Below are 21768 nucleotides of genomic sequence, written 5' to 3' on the forward strand. Positions count from 1 at the left end.
GATACTTCCCTGAAGAAATGTTTTTCTCCCACCTTGAAAGCCTAAGAAAATTGAACAGTTTTACATAAAATTTACAACTAAAAAAATGTGTCGGAAATAAACAAATCAGTTTAATACTACAAATTTTCGGGCCAGTTGGACGAGTGGCACACCGTGTCACCATCCGGCCGCCACTGCCCAAGCACTGCACTGCCCTGCGCAGTGGTTGGCTGTCAGACTACCAATGAAGCAACTTTTAGCTTCTATTTTTCAGGGTTTCAGGTATCTCGCTTCTGTGTACTTTTAACTTTCAAGGTTTAAGCTTTTAACTTTCAACTTCTGTCTTTCTGACTCTTTCTCTCCATCTTTCCTCGCTTTTCTGTTTCGCTGATTATTTCAAGTGTACTGTACACGTACCTCCACGGAAGTCAAAATTATCAATTCGTTAATCAAAAGTAGTTTGCGCGTTCGTTTCGAGACTCGCTATTATCGTAACCGAATCTCCGAGCTCAGACTAGCCGTAGTTCTCGAACGATGCATTAGTGGTTAGTTTTCTTAGGTTTTTTGCTACCTTGCACACATCGCATACCTACTAGAACTTTGGTGTTGCACCACCTGAGGATTGTCAGGAATTAGGATGGCCGAGGACAAATCCGCGGATAACCGGCTGCGCGAAATCCAGCACCATATCCGCCAGAATGCCATGGACACCAGCAGCTACTTGGCGGAGCTGCAGCAGTGGGAGAACGACATCCGCAAGAAGGATGCCGAGTTGTTGCAGGCCAAAGACAGCGGAGTGCCGCCAGCACCCGCATCTCATCCGATCAGAAAATCTTCCAATGGGATTTCGTATGGTAACAAGAAGGCAGAACCGAAAACAGTGAAGTCGGAGAAGAAAACGATGGGAACCATCGGTAGTGATGCCACGGCGAAAACTCCGCGGATTAAATCGTACGACTATGCTGCGTGGGATAAATTTGACGTGGTAAGCTTGACTACGGAAAAACGTCCGACGTGCTCATCAGCGACACGAAATTGAAGCGTTTTAGGTAGAAATTATTGGTTTTAATCACTTCGTACCTTTTGGTATTTAAATATTGCAGTTCCAGAGTATATGTCAGGTTTTCTTTGTTGGTAAAAATTATAATCGTTTATCTGATGTCTGCAAGCTTATCGAATTTTTTTTATAATGTCTTTGCCAAAATTGTTTACTTCCTCCATTACCATGTAAACGAGTTTTTAAAACAAAAAACAGATTCATCTGTAGGATGTTAACTTTGAACGGCTTTTTTAATTTATTTTTTCTTAAAAGCAGCTTTGGCGTCTTGACGGTTCTTACTCTTGTGCCATTTTACAACGAAAATCACCATAAATTGGTCGAGCTTAGTTGCCAGTGTGCGAATATATTATTGCTGGTTTAAAGAAGGGAATAAATACTTTTTACTGAGTCTTCTCTGATCATTGGACGGCTAGTTGCAGTTGTTGTACGTCTAATATTCTCTCGCTAACTTACCATTAAAATCACAAACTGAAATTCAGTTAAATATAATGTCAGCAGACAGCAAGCTGGGTTTTTCTTTATAACCGTCTTTACTCTTTATAAAAGATTTTATTAAGTGAGATTAATAACTAAGTAAACAATTTTTTCCATTTTTTGTATTGAATAGCTTAATTTGAATAGTATTTTCACAATTACAGAAAATGCGCGAAACTTTCGTGTAATTTCGCTACAAAAAAATCTTCGCAAGGTTTGCGTAAAAGTGTTGCGTTGCGGTTTAGGACAGAGCTTGCGACGATGTCGACTATCGAACACCATCCGATGATGAAAAATCGGAGCCTGTTGCAACACCGCCCATCGCTAATGGCGCCACTGCGCCAAAGACGAATGTTGAGGACAAAACCAAACAGGCTGAATTGGAAAAATCCCTGGTTAGGAGTTTTGAGTGTAGCTACCAAATTAGTCCCTTGGATATTTTTACTCATTTGTATTCCTGCAGGGAAATGAAATGTTTGAAAAGGGACGATTCCCGGAAGCGGTTGCGCATTATACCCGCGCCATGGAGCTGGACGATAAAAATCCCATTTATCCTGCAAATCGCGCTATGGCCAATCTGAAGCTGAATGAGTAGGAATTCGTAGCGATATCGTAATTTTCTGCGTTAAATTCAGTGAGTCAAAAATGCTTAATTTGTCCAGCAGTTGCGCTCTTGTTCGAAGTAAATCAGTCATAGTGCTACGTTTGATTTCGTTTTGAAGGTGCAAAAGTCCAAAAACCGCTGACGTACAGCAGTCAATAAATTTAAAATTGCGATTTTGTTGGTATTCTGAAAAGCACCGTTTATTGAACAATTTGGTTTAGCAGTCGGCGTCCCAAAAGGCAGTATGCGTAGTCTTGTGTGGAGCGCCACAAATTGTCCTTAATTAATCTAGGTACTCGTACAGTAATTTTGAAGAAGTACTGTAATCATCGTAGTGTACAGGCATCCAGTGTTTTCGGTTGTTACCAAAGCTTTGTGCGATTTTCGGGTGAAATATTAATTGTGGTAGAAACTGTTGAAAATTAATGGTTTTAAAGGTAGTTCTGTGTTTTTCCCGAGGAAACCCTTTTTGTGATGTAATGGCAAAGGTAAATTTATACTTTTTGTGTTTACAGTTTCTCGGCTGCTGAATCCGATTGCACCATCGCCTTGTCGCTGGACGCTAACTACGTCAAAGCGTATCATCGCCGTGCTACGGCACGCCTGTCACTGAAAAATTTCCAGGGAGCTAAAGCGGATTTCACCCGTGTCATTTCTCTGGATGCCAGCAATAAAGACGCGAAGGAGAAGCTTAAAACCATCCAAGAGGTAAGTTACAGTTCGTTAATTTCTTATCCTTATATTTGCGCATGAGAGGCCATGAACGCGATGAGTATTGTCACAGATAGTTTCGAAATATTTTGTTATTGGAAATGGACGGTTTCTTTGCGTGAAATTGGTTTTGATCAGTAAACTTACACCAGCACTTTTTGTGTTTAAAACAGAAAAGAAGGAAAAAGTTGTTTTACAGACACTGTTTTGTTTGGTTTTAGTGGGAAGCCAAATATGTCAAGCCAACTGCGGCAAAACAGCCGCTGGCCAGCAAGAAATTAGGCGATCTGGAAATGCGACCGGTTGTCAGTCAGCAGATCAAAACACCCGCAAAACCGGAGCGAACTGACGGAAAGATCCGTGTTTATCCCGTAGAAAAATCGAATCTGTCATTGTCAAAGGTATTCTTAATTTTTTTAAATTAGTGCGTGAATTCGCGTTAGCAGCTTTTTGGTTGGAGATCTCTGATAATAAATGTAAGAAATTCGATAAGTTATTTATTTTTATTTAAATTTTAAAATACGTAATAATCCTTTTATGAGATACTAGTTTAATAAATTTTGATTAATCTATTAGCGCCGCTGCGGTTCATTGCGGAACTTTTAGATGCTAGTAATCTTTGAAAGCTGTTTTATCAGTGTGAAAGACACTGTAAAATGTGGACCACGGCATGCATGCAGTGTTGATTGTTTTAGAAGCCATTACGAAATGTCCCCATTCAAGATGGGGACGCGAATGAGAGCGAGCCGCTTGTTGAAAAAACGGTCACCGTATCAGCCGTTGCGGCCAGTAAACCTCCACCGGTCAACCATGCCGCGGCTCAGTTTTCCAGCTCGGGGAATTCTACTGTGTTGCCGCCGAAAAATGCCATGATTTCTAGCCGGGAATTCTTCCAGTCCTGTGCAGCTTTGTGCAGCAATGCTGCAGCCGCTGCGGATTACATACAGGTTTGACAAAAAATTCTAATTTCTGTGTATTTGCCTTTTACGTATAATTTTGTTTGGTAAAGCAACAGAAGTTTTTACGATTTTGTGTTTACGATTTAGTGGCAGAATATTTTTTATTTTATTCTAATTCATTTTTGTGTGGCTTTTGCTGGTGTGGTAGTGGTTGCCTACCACGTGGATTGCTTGTTGCTTCTGCTTTGGATATTTGTTAAAGCAATATGCACACTGCAAGTAATCAAAGTGAGATTGAAATACGATGGTGTTTTTCCAGAACATCGATCCTTCATGGTATATAAAACTGATCGGGCATAATCTGGAAGCGGACATTTTTAATACGGTTTTCCTGGGATCTCTGGCATTCGCTCGCAGGTTGGTGTTTGCCTGTCACGTACGGTATATCTGTGCATGATTTCGTGTTACGCCTTACGACAAGCAGCAGTCTGGTACGTATGACTTAGTACAATGGCATGCGTTTTGGTGACAGAAAGTCATGTTTATTTACTGAGGCTTGTTACAGTAATAAAATAAACGTATCTTCAAAGCGCCGGTGGTAGCAAACGTTTTTTACGTTTTTTTGTATCAAAATTCCAAGTTATTTGTACGGCATACCTTTATTCGTAATATTAATTCTTTATAATTGTGCTTTTACTCACAATAATTTCAGAGTTCTAAAATGTTTTCATCGTGAGCTACCAAAATAATGAATCTGATGTTATAGTTTTGTAGATTATGGCTGCTCACCATTATGCTACACTGATGTTGTAATGCGAAGAGATTTTGGTGCATACAAGTTATACAACTAATAGTTACAGTGTGAAGAACAGCGAATATGTGGTTGTTTTAGTTTGATGGCTTCATATTGTAGGTCAGCCTTGAAGGAATGTTTTGCTCATCTGGTGGGCCTCTCCGTAGTGCCGCGGTTGGGGTTTTTTGCGCATTGTATTTCACAGGCGGATAAAAAAGGTATAAAATTTTGAATTTCTAAAATGCTGCGACGGTATTTACGCAAACTTCGGTCGATCGCATGAAGTGAATCATGAAATTGCTAAGACTGAACAAAGTTTTGACGTTAATGCACGTGTGGTTTGCCTCACAGAATTTGCTGGATATTTGTCAAAGATGGCGAAAGAGAACGTGGCCGATGTGCAAATGCTGCGTGATATTGGCGGGAAATTCCTGATTGATCTGCCTTGAGCCAGTGTATACAGTCTGTATGCCGATGGATGTTTTGAGTCGTTTCGCTTCCCATTGATCTGTGTTGTTCCAGATTTCTTTCAGCTTTTGTATTGTCAGTTGATGCTTCCTGGAGAACCATTTCTAATCAGAGAACAGATGTACTGTTCAAAAGCGAAGAATGCATTTATTGTTAGTTCTGGATTTATGTAAAAAATATAAAAAAGCCATAATTTGACATTAATAAATCTCGCGAAAACCGTTTCGGTTGCGGAATTGTCTTCTGGAATATAGGACAACGCGTGTATACATGTACAAATCGCCACATAAAAATAAAATAAAAATGTTTTCGCGAATTCGTCAAATATACCCGCACTCAACCGCAGATACAGAGTGAAAAAGTATTGTTACATTCGGAAAGTTACTGTCATTCTGAGTTGTTGTGTACTGTAATCTGCAATATATATCCTGATAAACGAAAACGGAATTTGCAATTCAAGCTACCTTGCGCCACTGTACTGCGCTTTCTGCAACAAATGAAGCCATGAACTCCGTACAGACGGCTGCGCCTCGTGATCAGCAGCACTTGAAGCGGCATTTGGTCGGACAGCATGGGCATTTCTCTCCACAAGAAACACTACATCCGCCTTGTTGTGGGGGTCTGTTCCCGAAAAATAAAAGAAAAGCATAATAATATTTTTATTTCACCGCTTCAGTATAACGTGCAGACACATTTTTGTACAGTTACCAACTTAGCTCACACACGGCAAAATGTGGTTCGCTGTAATTCTATGCATGACTTGTTATAAACTGCAAAATGCGCAACTGCACTGTCATTTCATAATAAAACAAAAGATCCAACGCCCAAATAAATGTCAAAATTTTCTGGAGTAATATTTTTTGGCCGACTCTTCATATAAAACATATTTGCCGGTGAGAAAATCATCATTTTTCTAGTGACAATCATAATAATGCCGTTAACGTTTAATCTTGATCACTTGTCCTCACACTACGATACACGGTACAACCACTTACACAGCACCTCTACCCGGTTGTTCCGTGTAGACGGATTTTGTTCCGGGCTGTACAACCGCCACGGACTGGGAACCGGATTGCTCCGGCGGATCATCCGCAAAATCCAGTTTGTACATCATCGACCGATCGAGCGACATCTTTACTTCCGGTGCTAAAATTCTTTGCTATAACTGCTTCGATTAATGTTACCACTTTGCAAACCAAATTGCGTCTTTCAAAATTATCCCCACAATTTTTCGATGCAAATAAGACCTGATATCCGACAGTATGATGAGCGGCAAGAAATAACTTTTAACTAATCATTCGTGTGCTCACAATACTGTTCGCATTTATGATTACTCATATGGTATACTTGTACTATAAAATTATACATGAATGTCTGCCTATTCATGCTTTTTGCTTCATATTTTACCAGACAAAAGTTCTGACTAAAAAGGGCTTGGTTTTTGTTTTGAGTCATCCTTTAAGATTAAGATTTATTTTGTGAGTCGTTCGCCTCGCCTGACAAATGCCCTTGACCTTAATAATTATGGAACGCTCAAGATCAACGTACCGTAAACACTCCAAACAGTAATTCTCTATTCCGATTTTTACTGATTTATAATTCTGCACCGGAAGTTGGTAGGAATACGGTACTGTAAACCGAGAAATGAAACATTTGAAGGTTTGTTTGCTTAGTTGCGTCCTGCTCACGTTGGTCACTTTCCGAGGTTAAAAAATGCAAAGATTTTCAGATTAATGAATATACAGGAAATTCTCTGGTATTTTCTTCAAAAAAGAATATCATTTGGCAGTGATTTACTAGCCGATAACGTTTGTCTCTATTCGTAACAAAAGCCGCGACAAGGCGCGATTCAAGTATTACGTAACGCTAATGGGTGGGGGGGTGGTCAAGGGTTTTTGTTACGCCTTGTTACATGGGGTAGGGGGTCAAAAAATTTTTGTTACGTGCGGGCCGACACCCCATAAAAAAACGAAAAAAATTAATATATTTTAATTGAAATTTTATAGGGGGGTGGTCGGGCTCTCTGTTACGTATGCAGTTAGGGGGTCGAAAATTTTGTTATGCGGTGTTACAAGGGGTGGGGGGTGGTCCAAAATCACGAAAAATCGCGTTACGTAATACTTGAATCGCGCCCAAGCAGAATGCTACCTTATTATTACAAATCGTACGGGATTTATTACGGCAGCACGACTGGCTGTTGTAACATATTAACGTAGTACAACGGCGGAATGAGCCGAAAATGAAATTAGTCTCCGCGTACAACGAAAGTGCTAATATTGTAAATGTACACTAAACTAACGCCCCTTGGCAAATTTTTGTATTTCGACAATAATTATTCGGTTTTAATTTATGCATATTCTTAGCTGCCGTAACACAAATAAAAAACAGATCTGGTCTTCCAGTTTAATTCTAAGAAATAATCATATAAACGGACGTTTACCATCACGTGAAATGTACAAAAAAGAACATACAGAAAGTAGCTGCACTGATTTCCCAAACAGATTCCCAAGGACGGCAGTACGAGACATGGAAAAATAAAACTGTTAGGGAATTTACATTAATAACAATAACAGACTAACAATATTAAATTTTGAATAAATTCAATAAAGCGATTTAGTTATATGAGTATCAATGTGGACACATCCAGTAATTTGGCCGAAATTAACCGACAGCAATTCCGTACACCCGGTAGACGATATCAACAGCAGCTAAAACCGCAGCTGGCCGGACAACACGGACATGATTCGCCCAAGCTGAACCCGCATCCACCCCGTTGTGGCGGCCTGCAAAGGAAAAAATTAAATTATGAAAGTATACAGAAATAATTCAAAGAGTAATTTGGCAGTATAACTAATTTCGATTCCTCTCAAGTTAAATTTTCGAAAAAAACCATTAATAAAGTACACTGTACAGGCGCACTACTATCGCATAAGAGTCATACAAAAAAAATATTATTTTCAATACTATATCAATAACGAACATAAATTAAACGGAATAAACATATTGGACATAAATTATGTTCAATATCGCATCAATATGACATCATAGATTATTATGCTTAATATAATCAGTTTTATCATAACATGAGTACAAAAATAGGCCACAATAAAACTGCGGAATCACGACATAAATTACTGAGGCTGCTATTAATAATAATTTCAAAGAAAAACATTATTAATTCGTAAAACATGTATGCCATTCTTGATATATACCAAACAGTATAAGTAAATTCACGCCAGCTTACATGTCTTCCTTGCCGGGTTGCTGGGTGTAGAACATGGGCTGTCCAGGCTGGACGTTGCCGGTAGTGGTCACCGTCACCTCCTCCATGTACTGCGAGGGATTCTGGGTCGTCTTGGCGTCCACGGAAGCGGAATCCTTGGGAAACATTTTTTCGAAACGCTGGTTATGAATTAATCTCCTTAAAACACTTCAACGCGGTAAATTCCACAGGTCGTATATATATAATATGCAGTAGCAGCACTTGCTCTAAATTTGACAACACTAAACTGACACACCGTACACGGTAGTCGGGATGTTTATATACACACGCTCGACCGCTTCGCGATTATGATCGCGTTGCCCGTACAATAACAACGCACCTAGTGTACAGCGCATCCGTGCGGTCAGAAAGGTATGGCCCGTTGTGCTGTATGTGTCAGGTATCCGATGGCAATCGATAGTTTCGCCGATTGGCGGATTTTCCCATGATTCATCGTGCGTATGTGTACGCTTGCCACATATTCTTAGCTTCTTGTAAAAAACTTATTATGCATCACAGCGATAATGGTGTTGCGCAACTGGTTTGAAAGTGGTGCAAGCAGCAAAGAAACTCAGGTCTAACACAAACACGAAAATTCCTGTCATTGCATTTATTTTTAAAGAATGTTTTTCGTACAAAGGGCACACATGAGCGTAAGCGCGGCACATCAATATTCCAAGGTTTTAGACATAATGCCTTGTTTGCGATCGCTCATAAGTATTGTCATTAATCGGTTCTGCTTTTTCTTGTGCAAAGTGAATGTCTTGTAAAAGTGGCGGTTTTGTAGTGAAAGGGCTACAGGTACAATTCAGGAGTCTTCATGGAATTAACGTGCCCTGCAAGCGTGATATAAATCAACTCACAAGTCAGCGTTAAAGAAGAAACAGTCGCAATAATTTTTGGAGAAAGCTGCGCACACCACGTTTTACCACCAAAGTCTCCGCACACCACCTTTCACCACCACCAGGCTGCGCACACCACTGTTCGCACCACGTTTTGTCTCGGGCCACCATTTTTGCGCACCACCATGTATATTTAAAAATATCGTCAGTCTCGGGACACCCCCTTATACTCGTAGTTTGGAAAACATACAGTGCTCGGTCGTATATATGTACGTTTTATCTAAATTACAATGTTTTGGGTTTCAATATAGCGCAAGGCAAATCTTTACTATACGGTATGCGTAATGCAAGTAAGCAAGCACAGAAAGTTCTTAAGTAAGCACAGCAAAAAGTAAGTAAGCACTTCTTAAGTAGGTAAGCACAGCAAAAAACATGTGGTTGCGGCAAGCAACCATCCGCAAACAAAAACAACTTGCGTTCGGCAAGTTTGTAAAACCGAAAAATTTGCTACTATAACGGAAGCGGAGGCGAACGAGTGGTATCAAAAAGAGAAGCCAGACCGTGAGACGAAGGAGCTGTCTTTTTTCCGCCCGTAACAACAATTAATTAATTTTTTTTTAAATAGCGGTGTGCAGAGACTGTGGTGGTGTGCACTCTGCCCTTGGTGGTGTCCAGAGATTTCGGTGGTTTTTGTAAAAAAATTAAAAAAATAATAAAAAGTGGTGTGCGGAGCCTGGCGGTGGTGTTTCGTGGTGTGCGGAGACTTTGGTGGTGAAACGTGGTGTGCGGAGCCTTCCCCATAATTTTTTTGTCGCATAGCTTAGATTCTATCTTCAACAATGGGTAATCTAACGAATTATAGGTATTAAGATACTCCAGTTATTCATATGGACATCCAATATCGAAACCAATGTTGCACCAGTGAGCAAAACGTTAACATTACTGTAATACATAAATAATCCCGAGAATGCGTCTAATTATCTATGCTAAAATGCAACACGCGATAGCTACATAAATACATCTTTTTCTGTTCCAGATGTCGTTTTAAATCTTGTTAGTATCATTTTTAATTGTACCGTTTATACGTTCATTTTTTTAGACGATCGAAGGGAAACGGACAAGTCAAAGCATAAAGCAACTGTTGACTTTTTAATTCTTCGAAGTATTTACATGCGCCACTTAGTTCGTAGCTAAGAAGTTGCACGAAAGCATACAAATTCCAACAGGAAAATACAGGTACAAAACAACACAATTTGGCTATAATATATCCAGTCAAATAAAAACTTTTAGCAGGATTAATTTGATTGGTTATATCAAGGTCAGGAAATCAAGCCACTGTGATGTGTTACAGTTTTATTAACAGCAACTGAAGCCACAATCCGCCGGACAACAAGGGCATCCTTCGCCGAGTTCGATACCGCAACCGCCCCGTTGAGGTGGCCTGCAATATCAAATAATATTTATTTTCTTTTAAAGTGTCCGATGTTCACTTATATTAATGGTTTAATTTCATAAGCATTCATAATAATTAATAATTTATACAAACAAAGTGTAATACAAAAAGCTGCACGAGACAATAAAAAATGTATATATAATATAAAGAACGTTTATTTCATGCATAGTTGTACTTACTTACATGTCTTCTTTGCCGGGTTGTTGGGTATAAAACAGCTGCTGACCCGGTTGTACACTGGTGGTGACGACTGCCGCATCCTCAACAAGATTTGCATCATTATTATTATGTGCCGAGTGCGAAGCTGAGAAAGTATGCTGAGAGGATGCAGTAGAATCCGTTGGAAACATTTTGCCGATTAGAAAACTGAATTAATTTAAGAAGCAAATCCGCCAAACGTATAGAAAGACAACGCTAATATATCTTTAATTGCCTGTCACAACGAATTTATACTTCCACCTTCTAAGATTGATAACACTAACAGTTGTTGACCTTTTGCGTTTGATTGCAAGTTTCATATATGGTACTGTGCATGCAAGGCACTGTACATTCTTTTAAATACATTCTCAACGTCCTAAGCCATGCACGACATGTTTGTTATATATATTGTGTGGTTTTGTTTTCACCAGAGTTTTTGTTTGTTGTTGGCGGGTCTTTTAGGTCACCGGCGATTGGTGGTAATTTCCTAATGATTCACGTACCACAGGTGCGTATGAACTTCCGCACTCAACCATGCACAAGTGGATCATGTTACCAATATATTTCGAGATCGTTATGCGTCAACATTGTGCAACCGGTTGGTCACTTACACTTTTTTCCTAACAAATACAAACGCCCACGCGCTAATGCGCTTAATGTCTCCAGGTGAATGCTTTACTTCAAGCACACGCAATCATCAGGTAGTCAAGCGTTGCGGCATTTACCCGCATTCTTCGTATTGTAGGCAAATGCACAATGCTTCAGCACATTTTTATTGGCTGTTTTGCATGAATCGGCAGATTTATGGTATAAAATCGATTTTTCTTCTGGTTGTACCGTACGTGAAAACCGACAGCTTTGTTTGCTGTAGCCTGCAGCGCAGTATCTATGTTGCACTTAACACCGATAGGTAAGTATGCTTTGTAAACTTCCGGTACCTTTCAAATTAAAAGATATTTTAAACCTCGCTTCAACGAAAAAACAGTCAATTAATATTAACCACTTTGTAGTTTCGAAACAGAAACACGGCTCTCCCGTATGCTTCCTATAGTTTGCATACTGTACAATACTTTGTACTTACATACATATGCGTGACTATTTTACTGCATCAAGATGATCAAGTCGCAAGGTAATTCTAGTTGATGGTATTATATAAGGCAACTGGGTATTATTTAAACCGCCGCTTAAGCCCGCTTCCGTATTTAAAATATCCAGGTTTTGTATTATAGATTTATACTTATCTTGTTCCCCCAAAAGGGATTTAAAGATTTCCCATTTAGGGCGCGCACATGACAGCGCTAGATTAAAAGGGCAGTGCCACTGCATGCACTTGATAATAAAATAAGTTGAGATCAGCCACACAGAAGCATTTAAAAAATGTTTTAAGTATAAAAAAAACCCATGGAAAACCAAAAGTTTGTTTTATCTTTAAACGCGGATGTTTCGTTAAAAGCGTTAAAGCCGGCAACAGGAGCTGGAGATCGCCGAACGGACACAGCATCTGGAGAAGAGGAAGCAACAGCAACACTTCCCCTTCCAACTGTTAAGCAAGAAACTGAACGCCGATGGCTGAGAGTTGTTGTTTGGTCGTTGATTATTTCTACTGTATAACTCTGTGCAGTATTATTCAATACTTTTATAATGCTATGAAATATTATACGTTAAAAGTTATTATGCGCATTTGAGTTCCTTAGGTTGTAAGTCCATACTCTATGCATATCAAAAGAAATTTATGGGTACACGGGAATCAACTTTTAAGTATTTCCAAGAAAGTTTAAAGACTCCTCTGATAAAGCAAATATACGTATTAGCAGATGAAAGGGAATCACGGCCATTACTCATATCCCGGTCGAGGAACAAGATCCCACACCAAATCACTAGTAAAGCAAAACTTCCGTCAAAAATTCGTAAGCCAATGCATTAATTTTTCCACGCGATGAGAGTGTCCACTGTTTACCGGTCGAACCGTTTCGAATTCCTGGCAGTTCTCGGCAAGAATGACACTACAGATAGATTATTGTCACAAGAGTTTCGTAGCATGGGGCCTGATGGGGGCAGTGTTCTCTCAGTACCCCAGTACGATTGACATGAGGAGAATAAACGGTTACCGAACCGTAAAACAAAATGTGGAAAATCCTAATTACATACACTTCACATACATCTATAACATTTTTCAGGTTTTTTTACATACGGCTTCTACAGTACGATGCCAATCTGTACCACGAATAATCTCGGATTTTTAATTTGTCGTTGGCAAATAACTTGAGCAATTGGTATAAACAAAAAATAGCTCAACAATCACAAAACAACACCAAAATCCACCGTCTGCCGTCAAACTGAGCTGCTTTAAAACTGGAACAATAGTAACCGTAAACCGTAATAATAACCGTAAACCGATGATAAAACCAACAAAATAACACTTGCATTTTTTTGAATTCACGCAGTTCAAAACTGCCACAGCGCGCCTTGCCCAAAGGCTTTTAAACTCCAACCCCTGTGATATGAAAACAAAAACACGTTCTCAAAGATTAAAAAGATCACGTTCGAAAGGCGCATAGCCAAAAGATAAATCTCAGTTTTATGTTTACCCGAATTCAAATGAACATCCCGCAGCGCATCGGCCAAATCACCGGGATTAATCTCTTTTTTCTTCTTGTCTTGTTGCTTGGGATTCGCTTCCGTTTGGTCAACCGGTTCCAGGAGGGTAACTGAAATGACACATAAAAATCGGAAATATTAAGCAGAATTATTTATTACTGTGAATTAAAATTAAATTAATAAACTGTTAAGGGAGAAAACACAAAAAAACATGAAGGCGATAAATTATTACCGCGATACTGCAAGCATTTCCAGTTATGCTTGGGGAAAATATGAGCGTCCGCAGCAGCCTTAATGTCTTTCACTGCACTATGAAGGACAACATTTGTACCATGCTGTTTGTGAGTAAAGATGATTTCTGCATTTTTGTACCGACTGGATGGACACAAGCTAATCGGCTCAGCGGCTGATGCGAATCCCATCAGGGCTTTCATAACGCTCTCCGAGCACTTCTCTAGCATCTGCCAAATCGACCACGAAATATTTAAAACATACAACAACCAAACCGCAATAGCGACTCCGGTAGATTTATATACAATAATAAAAACAAAACACAAATGACGATTATTAACAAACATTCATATAATAAGCTTAGAGAAATTCGCAAAAAAATGAATCTGGTAAGTACTGTAACTACGTATATTTGTTTAGTGGCACAGAAAAATTATTTTTATCGTACAAACCAAAAAAACAGTGTTAATTTGTCTACCTCTAGATTGTAGCCGCCTTCCAGTGCCACAATAACGCGGCCGCCGGCCAGCGCCAACAGCATCTTGGTCATTGTTTCGTATCCGATTTCCGTCAGACAGCACTCTCCCAAGGGGTCATTCAAAGCAGCGTCGAAACCGGAACATACGAAAACTAATTCCGGCGAAAACTACAGCACACAACTTATTAATTTGTGACGCAATCTGAGTGCAATTACGGTAGGTCAAAAGGCGGTCAGTATGCAAAATGCAAAATCCAAGGCATACTAAATCGCAGTTTACCTCGTACGCCAGCGGCATGACCAGCTGGAGAAACGCCGCGACGTAATCCCCATTGTGCATTCCCTGTTAAAAGCACCAATTTACCACAGATCTTTGGAAGACATTCTTCGCATCGTAAAACACTATTGTGTGTTATAAAACAATAAAATTTTCATTTTTTGAAAACCTTTCCGTATTGCGCCACATGTTTCGGTTTCGAAGAGTTTGTGCCCGCACGCACTCGTGATTACTTTTGATCTATGTATAACGATTAAGAATGAATGCAGCATTAACAAAGAGTACAGACTTGTTGTTATCATTGCAGTGCGACACTTCCAGCCAATGTGTTACGTAACACATAACAAACATACACCCTAGGAAAAAAGTACCAAAACAATTTCAAGCAATACCCTAGATCATTCACCTAAAATGACTTATCAAAACTTTTTTGTATCGACAAGTCATTGATATGCTTATATCCGTTGCTGTAGGCTTTTACCACTGTAAATGGACATTATTGAAAGATTAAAAAACGCTGGCGCCTACAAGTCAACTTTCAAGACAACAAGAAAAGCTTAAAAAAATATTCCAGCAACGTATTTTATCCTACGGATTTTATTTTTACGGTTCATAACTTCATAGCAGTCATCATGTCGTAACACTGCAGAACGAGACCAGCCGCAATACTACGAAACTGCTCTTATAAACCGTAGTGTCATTCTTGCGAAGGGCTACAGAAATAATTATCAAAAACAGAAAGCATAAAAAATCTAGAAAAATTTCAAAATGCGTATACCTTGTGACTCCACGGAATGTTCACATTGAACCCGTACCCCTTTTCCGCGCCGACATAACCCACATCTTTCCGGCTGGGTGGATAGAAATCCTCCTTCCCGCGATGCAGAGAAATGTACAATATTCTGCAACAGCGAAATGAATTCTCAACTTGACCACTTCAATGCAGCTGGAGGCAGCTCCACCTCGGGTCTTTGTAGAACAATTCCTGTACACCATCGCCATGGTGCACGTCCCAGTCAACAATTAAAATTCTACAAAACAACTGTTCAGACAACCTACAAAGGTATGAAGACCAAATCGGCAAGGTACCGTTTTAAACCATATTTTTCAATGGCGTGCTGCGCAGCGATTGCAACATTATTGGCGAAACAAAATCCCGCCGGGTAGGTGTGGTGGGCATGGTGGCCAGGGGGTCTGGAAGAAAATAAGTAGTTTTGCATAGACCAGCTTTTAACTTCTACTAATAAATCAAAAAATATCATTTTATGACCAATTTCAGCAACTGGAAGAGCAAATCAAAAGTTACACTGCCATTTAAGACCTTTCTGTGTAACCACTGCGCTAAGAAATGTCACTGTCTACACCAGAAACGTCTTGAGGGTGTGTTAATTCTGCGTCAAGCATGTTAATTTTGCGAAGTACCAATACGTTGTGCAGAATTTCCGTATTAACGACTTTTTGGGTGTCCTTTCACTCTCGAGCATATCAAGATTGCTGTACAGTTGCAACCAGCTCATGTTCATGCTCTGATCTGTACTTAACCGAAAAATCCAAAACATATTTAAAGCGGCCAGTTGCCCGTTCAATACAGGTACAAACTGTTGCTCTTTACCTTACAATGGCGTATCCATTGAGACACTTTCCTTGTACAACCGCATCCACAATATTCAACAACGATCCAGCCGCAACCAGCGTTGCCGGTTGAGTTCCCTACATACAGCATCGCAGACTGTTAATTACAGGCAACAACAGCTGATTATTAAGCTGCAGCAGTTGATAAATAACGAGAAAGTTCGGGAAAAAATTCTCACTACAGTGGATAAAAAGCACACACCAGGGAAACGTCCAGATCGTTGGCCCAGCGGTCCTTAAGCTTCACGTGCATATTATTAATTCGCCGTGATCCCTCGCGATAAAAATTAGCCGGCGTCTCCAAAATTAATTTTGTAAAATTCTTCCTAAAACAAAATAATCAACTGACTATTGTACTATCCTATGTATTAAAATTAATCATATATCACTTACTCGTGAATCAAGTTTAGCTCTGCTTCCGTGACGTTCCGACTCTGAAAACAAACAATGCTGTTGGGGCAAAGCGGCAATAGTGCAGAGGATTGAAGGTTATCAGCATGACGTACCGGCAAATGAACACATTTCGGGAGAAGCTTCCTATTTAAATAATTATAAATGCGGGATATCCGTGCCGGCACTTCCGGGAGATGGGTGTCGGGGATGTGGTTGAGCATAATCTCATCATAAACATAGCACGACCTATCGATAGTCTGCACGTAAATATTAATCATTAAATTCCATTTATTTTCGGAGGAAGTTTTGTCACAGCAGTTGTATTTACCAACATAACTCACGTACTAATAATCAGCAGCCGAAAAAAGATAAAGGATTTTAAAAAAACCAAAAAAGTCGCAAATATAATCCTGTTATGTATTTTAATGGTTATGTTAAACCTCTACCCAGCAAATGCGTCTGAACTTATGTTTTGAGAACATTTCGAATATTTACGCAAAGCTGGGAGTTCTTACCGATTAACCGGCAATGCAGCTCGGAAGGCATCATAAATCACGCGAAGTTCTCGCACTTGATAGCGCAGATCGACGATTTCGGACGCTGGGCGCAGCGGAGCTGAGCTAAAGCATGTATTATGACCCGGTATCTCCTTTGGCGGGTCGAAGAGGATCCGAGGCGTATGCACAGGATACCTGCAGATGCATAAATCTGACAGCCCGCACTTCCAACATTACCGCTCGAAATTTTTTATCATTATGAAAGATACACCGACGTAATACGGTGCGAACGCGTCTTCGTTTTATCGGTTTCCTGAAAGGCCAAAGATTTCCAATACGGTCGCAAAACACTGATAGCATCCAAAATAGCAGTGGCCACCCTAAAACGTCAGACACACGCTTCAGCATAAAATTACAAAAACGGATAATTTCGAAAAATACTGAATTTGTTATGGCCGTATGACAAACGGAACTAAAAAAGGCAAGTTTTTATGATTCCTACATGTACGTATGTACTTAACGACAAAACAGTCAACGATGACTGAGAAGGAAAAACTTCGCTTACACAGGATGGGGTGCGCCCAAAGATGGCAAAGGGCATGGTGGCAGTCCAAGAAGTGATTCTATCGTACAAACGGCACTCTGAAGTACAGTACAAGGTAAAATTAGGTAACCCATCAAGAAGAACGGCTGGAGAAAAAATAAACAGTGCAGTATCACGAAACATCTTGTCGTGCTTACTTCTGCCAACGATTCCAAAAAGTATCCACCCTGCAAAGTATCCAGATTTATGAATAGTTTGCTGTATTTATTTTACGAGTACCAATCGCGACCTACAAAGTACAACGAAAGAAAATACGCAAACCACTGCCGAGCGATTCCCTGTACAAACCGCGATGTATTTCAACTAGGCGAAAGCCTCCCGAACAATATGGGTATTTAAACAACTGCTGCGTTTTCCCTTTTGCAGGAAAAACCAAATGAGAAAAAAAAGATTGAGCGATAATTCATTTATCCAGATAGAAATACTCGTACATTCAAAATCCGATAATGATTAGTGATTACTTACGCATAGTCGCGGCTCGATATTTCAGTAAACCTACTGCCATCTCTCTATATTCATTGACTGTAATTAACCGTCTCTGTGAGCACGAGCACGGTTATAACGCAAACGCAATTCCAAACTTGAGGGGGCGGATCGAAATTGAACTACGATGCTTTAAACAAAGATAACAAAAACGATAAATTTTTTTAAAAAATTGTTTCAAAATTTTTAACAAATTTTATGGAAACGGAGTCGAAAACTGATTGACTGAACAGCTGTATCCTCAGGCACTCTATCGACGGTCAGATATTACGCACACAAAATTTTAAAAAAACTAATTCAACGACTCACGGTTGATGGAACAATACAATACAAACCGAGAAAATGAAATTTCGCCACAACAACAGGAAGTTCTCGATGTTGATTATAGTTTTACTAAAACGCAATTTTTAATTTTTGAAGCTGACTTTCATAACCGGTAGAAAATCTGAACTGCTGCTGTACAAAAACTGAAAGTCACGCACTTGCAGCAAGACACTTGATCGGCAAAAAAGCCGCACATGGTTTGCGAGTAATGTGTGTGAGAAGAATAAGATTAGCATAATTGTGAAAAACATGCAAGAACCATAATTACCAAAACTATCTACTCTAAATAATACCACTAAACCTAACAACAATATTCCGGAAATCAGTCTTCGATTCAGCCCGTCACAACTTGTTAAAGGCGCCTAACTAAGCCCATAATTTACGATCACACTTACTTCCAGCATGACAGCCAACTTTCCTCCGGCCAAGCAAGATAACGCATGAGTCATATGGCCGTACGCTGCCGGAGTTACTTTCATAAGTCCCTAAAATCCCAAATGTTAAGCGCTCCTGCCGCAAAAATTTAGCAAAATTTGAAACAGCATTCCATAAGATACAGTATTTCTCACTAACTTCCGGACAGCCGACAGCGGCATCGTAACCAGCGGACACAATAATAATCTCCGGGTTGTACTGCAAAAAGAGAAATAATAATTCGAAACATTGCTTGAACAAACATTATGAAAAAGATATTACTGAAAATTCTATTTTCATTCATTTCAATACCACATATAAAGTGCTTGTACGAGTTAGGACACACGTGCATTAAAACAAAATTGCCCAAGTTTAAGCCACAAGCCCACGAACTACAATCAATCATCGTCAGATTCTGCAGGATCACCGAGTACAGAAAATACAAATTTAGGTGTTCAACAGTAAAATTCAGTATTCTTCCGTGCTCATTGTCAGTATCTGAGCTTTTCTCGTTGCCATAATTTTCAATATTAAAACTAACGTTAATGTCGCATGTTGCTGTTATTTTAAGTTAAACTAGTAAATAGTTTTTCCAACAGTCACTTTAATGCCTGAAAAAGTAACAACTATTACGGTGCAAAAAAGATTCACGTTCGCGGCAAACTGACCTCAAAAGCAACGGGCAGTAGTAGCTGATGAAAAATAGCCATATATTCCGCGTCACCCAAGCCAACATCATTGAGAGGAAGACAAACGTTAAAACCAGCACCTTTTCCGCTGCCAATCTGATCGAAATTGCCTTCCCGCAGATATGGCCACTCCCGGCCATTCCGATAGGTGTGGATCGAGAAATATAGGACCCTGTGTAAAACTGGATTTTGACATCACCCCCATTTTTAATGAACAAATCATTCATAATTGTCATCTTTCATGCATACCGTTCGTCTTCGTAGAATGTTTGTTGAGTTCCCTAAACGTATGATAAAAATGTGGGACCAGCGCAAAGTATTTCCAATGATTTCCGCTCTGACAAGACAAATTAATTACCTGGCCGTGATGCACATCCCAGTCTACGATTAGAACCCTGCAACAAACACAAAAAACTTAATCCCGAAAAAAAAATGAAGCGACCTTTGGTAACATAAGCAAAAACGTTACAATAAGTCAATAACCCACACAATAATCCCAGTGAAAATGAAAAGCAAAAAATATCGCTTAAATCAATTCAAATTTTTAGTCTGCGCTTACTGGTGTTTACTAAACAGTAAACACCTGTATGAAATAAGTAGTTTTATTTTTAATTAGAGTTTCCCTTGGCTCATCTGTGACAATTACTTGCGAAAAATTTACGGCAACAATAAAGCGCGTGAGTTATTTTTTCACGTAAATATGTTGAAGACATTGTATTAAATGAGTAGTAGTTTACAATAGTTCCAATACAATAGTGCCAATAACAGCTTTAACTATTTTGTATGAAATTTAACGATTATTGTATTTTTTTTTAATTTCACAAGATAAATATTTTTTAATGATAATCCAGACTAGGCACGACAGTGACAACACGTTACCTTTTTGCACCGCGATTTTCAGTCAGATGTCTAGCAGCAATAGCGACATTGTTGTAGATACAGTATCCATTACTTTCTGAATACGAAGCGTGGTGGCCTGGAGGCCTACAAAACAATTAGGCATAAAGGAATTTTGAGCACTTTCTAACAATATAATTTACAGCCACTCACCGTATTGCCGCAAAACCGTTATCTAACGTTCCCAGGTACACTGCATCGACCAGCTCGATGGCACTTCCCGCTGCGAGCAATGCGCATCGCTCGGAATGCTAAAAAACTAAGGAAAGTGAAAACACTGAAATTATCAAAATTAATATCCGTACTGCTCAATTTACACAAATAGTCAGCAAAAAACCTAATAAGAAGTCGGAAGCTAATAAAAATAAAATTCTCATTAATTTTATTTTTTTTGCATATAATGACTGCCGGTTTTTTTTAAATTCAAAATACTGGATAATAATTAATGTACAAGTACGAATTCGGCATTTAAATCCGAATTTAAAAAAAAGGGATTAACAAGCGGATAAAACGTCTGACAAGTGAGTACCTACTTCGTTGACATAAACGGCTTCAAAAGTATCCGAGAACACTCGGTAACCAGCAAAGTTTTCCCCCGACTGTCCTGTGCAGACCGTGTGAACATTGTCCAACAATTCGGAACTGTGCACCAGCTGAACTTCTTCTCGTGTTGCTCGCCGGCTCTACCGAAAAAAAATCAGGGACACGTCGTAACCAAAATTGTGCATGAACAATACAATAATTACTCAAATCAAGGAAACGGCAATCATAAATGCAAACCATTAATTTTCTAAGTAAACCATGCAAATTATGCAATACGAAAACAAAACAACTTACCAATTCTGAAAATCAACAAATTAAATTTTCAATTTTCGAGGACAAATATAATATATTTCAATTCATACCTCATATATAATATAAAATATATATATATAATATATTTCAATTCATAATATAATATATTTCAATTCATATATATATTTCAATTCATACCTCTGCGCAAATATTTCCGTCATTACAAAGAATAGTATTCCATATTTAAAAGAAGCTGCTGAGCATCCTCCTACCTGGACGGGGACGCAAAAATCGAGAGGCGATGCTACAACAACAACAAAATAATTACCACTATAACCAATACTGACAATTAAAATTCTCATAATAAAAAATTATTGAATATTGATACTCATCCCGACTTCCTTACAATGCTGCCACTATATCGTTTGTGTTTTAATGATTCAATGTAATAATTTATTTTATTCCAAGAGAGAAAAGAAGGTTCAAGAGAAAAGTTTGAATCGTTACAGCGCATAAATCGTTTTAACATTTAATTAGGTCTTATTACTCTTAGAATCTTATTTCTTACGAGTCAGATCCTGCAGACGCCGCTGAATACTGGCAATACGCTCAGGGCTCTCGATATGCTGGCCATCCCATTCATTTTTGTGCTGCAAGCACTCAGGCTCGTAGATATATCCACATTTCCTGCCAAAAAATAACAATGATCTTCC

General features: G+C 39.1%; 4 protein-coding genes across 4 annotated transcripts; 1 reads left to right on the plus strand and 3 right to left on the minus strand.

Annotated features, from left to right (window-relative positions):
- The first annotated feature begins 271 nt into the window (after positions 1–271).
- LOC129599373 (RNA polymerase II-associated protein 3-like) lies at positions 272–5205 on the plus strand. The gene is made up of 9 exons (XM_055497595.1): positions 272–964; positions 1759–1908; positions 1977–2104; positions 2633–2825; positions 3050–3229; positions 3524–3775; positions 4047–4144; positions 4641–4738; positions 4872–5205. The coding sequence occupies exons 1-9, from the start codon at positions 617–619 to the stop codon at positions 4967–4969; spliced, it is 1545 nt and encodes a 514-aa protein (XP_055353570.1). The 5' UTR covers positions 272–616; the 3' UTR covers positions 4970–5205.
- Positions 5206–7377: 2172 nt separating this feature from the next.
- On the minus strand, positions 7378–8514 carry LOC129599386 (uncharacterized). Its single transcript, XM_055497610.1, has 2 exons — positions 8233–8514; positions 7378–7771 (listed from the first exon to the last, which is right to left on the minus strand). The coding sequence occupies exons 1-2, from the start codon at positions 8376–8378 to the stop codon at positions 7687–7689; spliced, it is 231 nt and encodes a 76-aa protein (XP_055353585.1). The 5' UTR covers positions 8379–8514; the 3' UTR covers positions 7378–7686.
- Positions 8515–12979: 4465 nt separating this feature from the next.
- Positions 12980–20930, minus strand: LOC129599368 (histone deacetylase 6-like). Its single transcript, XM_055497588.1, has 26 exons — positions 20794–20930; positions 20414–20519; positions 20243–20347; positions 19722–19758; positions 19613–19644; positions 19444–19535; positions 19343–19366; positions 18834–18893; positions 18656–18745; positions 17591–17620; positions 17415–17491; positions 17125–17229; positions 16868–17044; positions 16466–16598; positions 16353–16393; positions 16162–16285; positions 15940–16037; positions 15417–15521; positions 15290–15358; positions 15106–15229; positions 14331–14393; positions 14051–14218; positions 13714–13802; positions 13574–13650; positions 13332–13451; positions 12980–13237 (listed from the first exon to the last, which is right to left on the minus strand). The coding sequence occupies exons 4-26, from the start codon at positions 19736–19738 to the stop codon at positions 13224–13226; spliced, it is 1929 nt and encodes a 642-aa protein (XP_055353563.1). The 5' UTR covers positions 19739–19758; positions 20243–20347; positions 20414–20519; positions 20794–20930; the 3' UTR covers positions 12980–13223.
- On the minus strand, positions 20239–21359 carry LOC129599398 (polyamine deacetylase HDAC10-like; the record flags this gene model as incomplete). Its single annotated transcript, XM_055497619.1, has 5 exons — positions 20239–20347; positions 20414–20511; positions 20794–20943; positions 21098–21102; positions 21328–21359. Coding segments are annotated over 5 exons (394 nt in total), but the record flags the coding sequence as incomplete, so codon positions are not given.
- Between the last annotated feature and the right edge of the window lie 409 nt (positions 21360–21768).

Source organism: Paramacrobiotus metropolitanus, unplaced genomic scaffold (assembly GCF_019649055.1).
Source record: "Paramacrobiotus metropolitanus isolate TYO unplaced genomic scaffold, Prichtersi_v1.0 Parri_scaffold0000144, whole genome shotgun sequence".
NCBI lineage: Eukaryota > Metazoa > Tardigrada > Eutardigrada > Parachela > Macrobiotidae > Paramacrobiotus > Paramacrobiotus metropolitanus.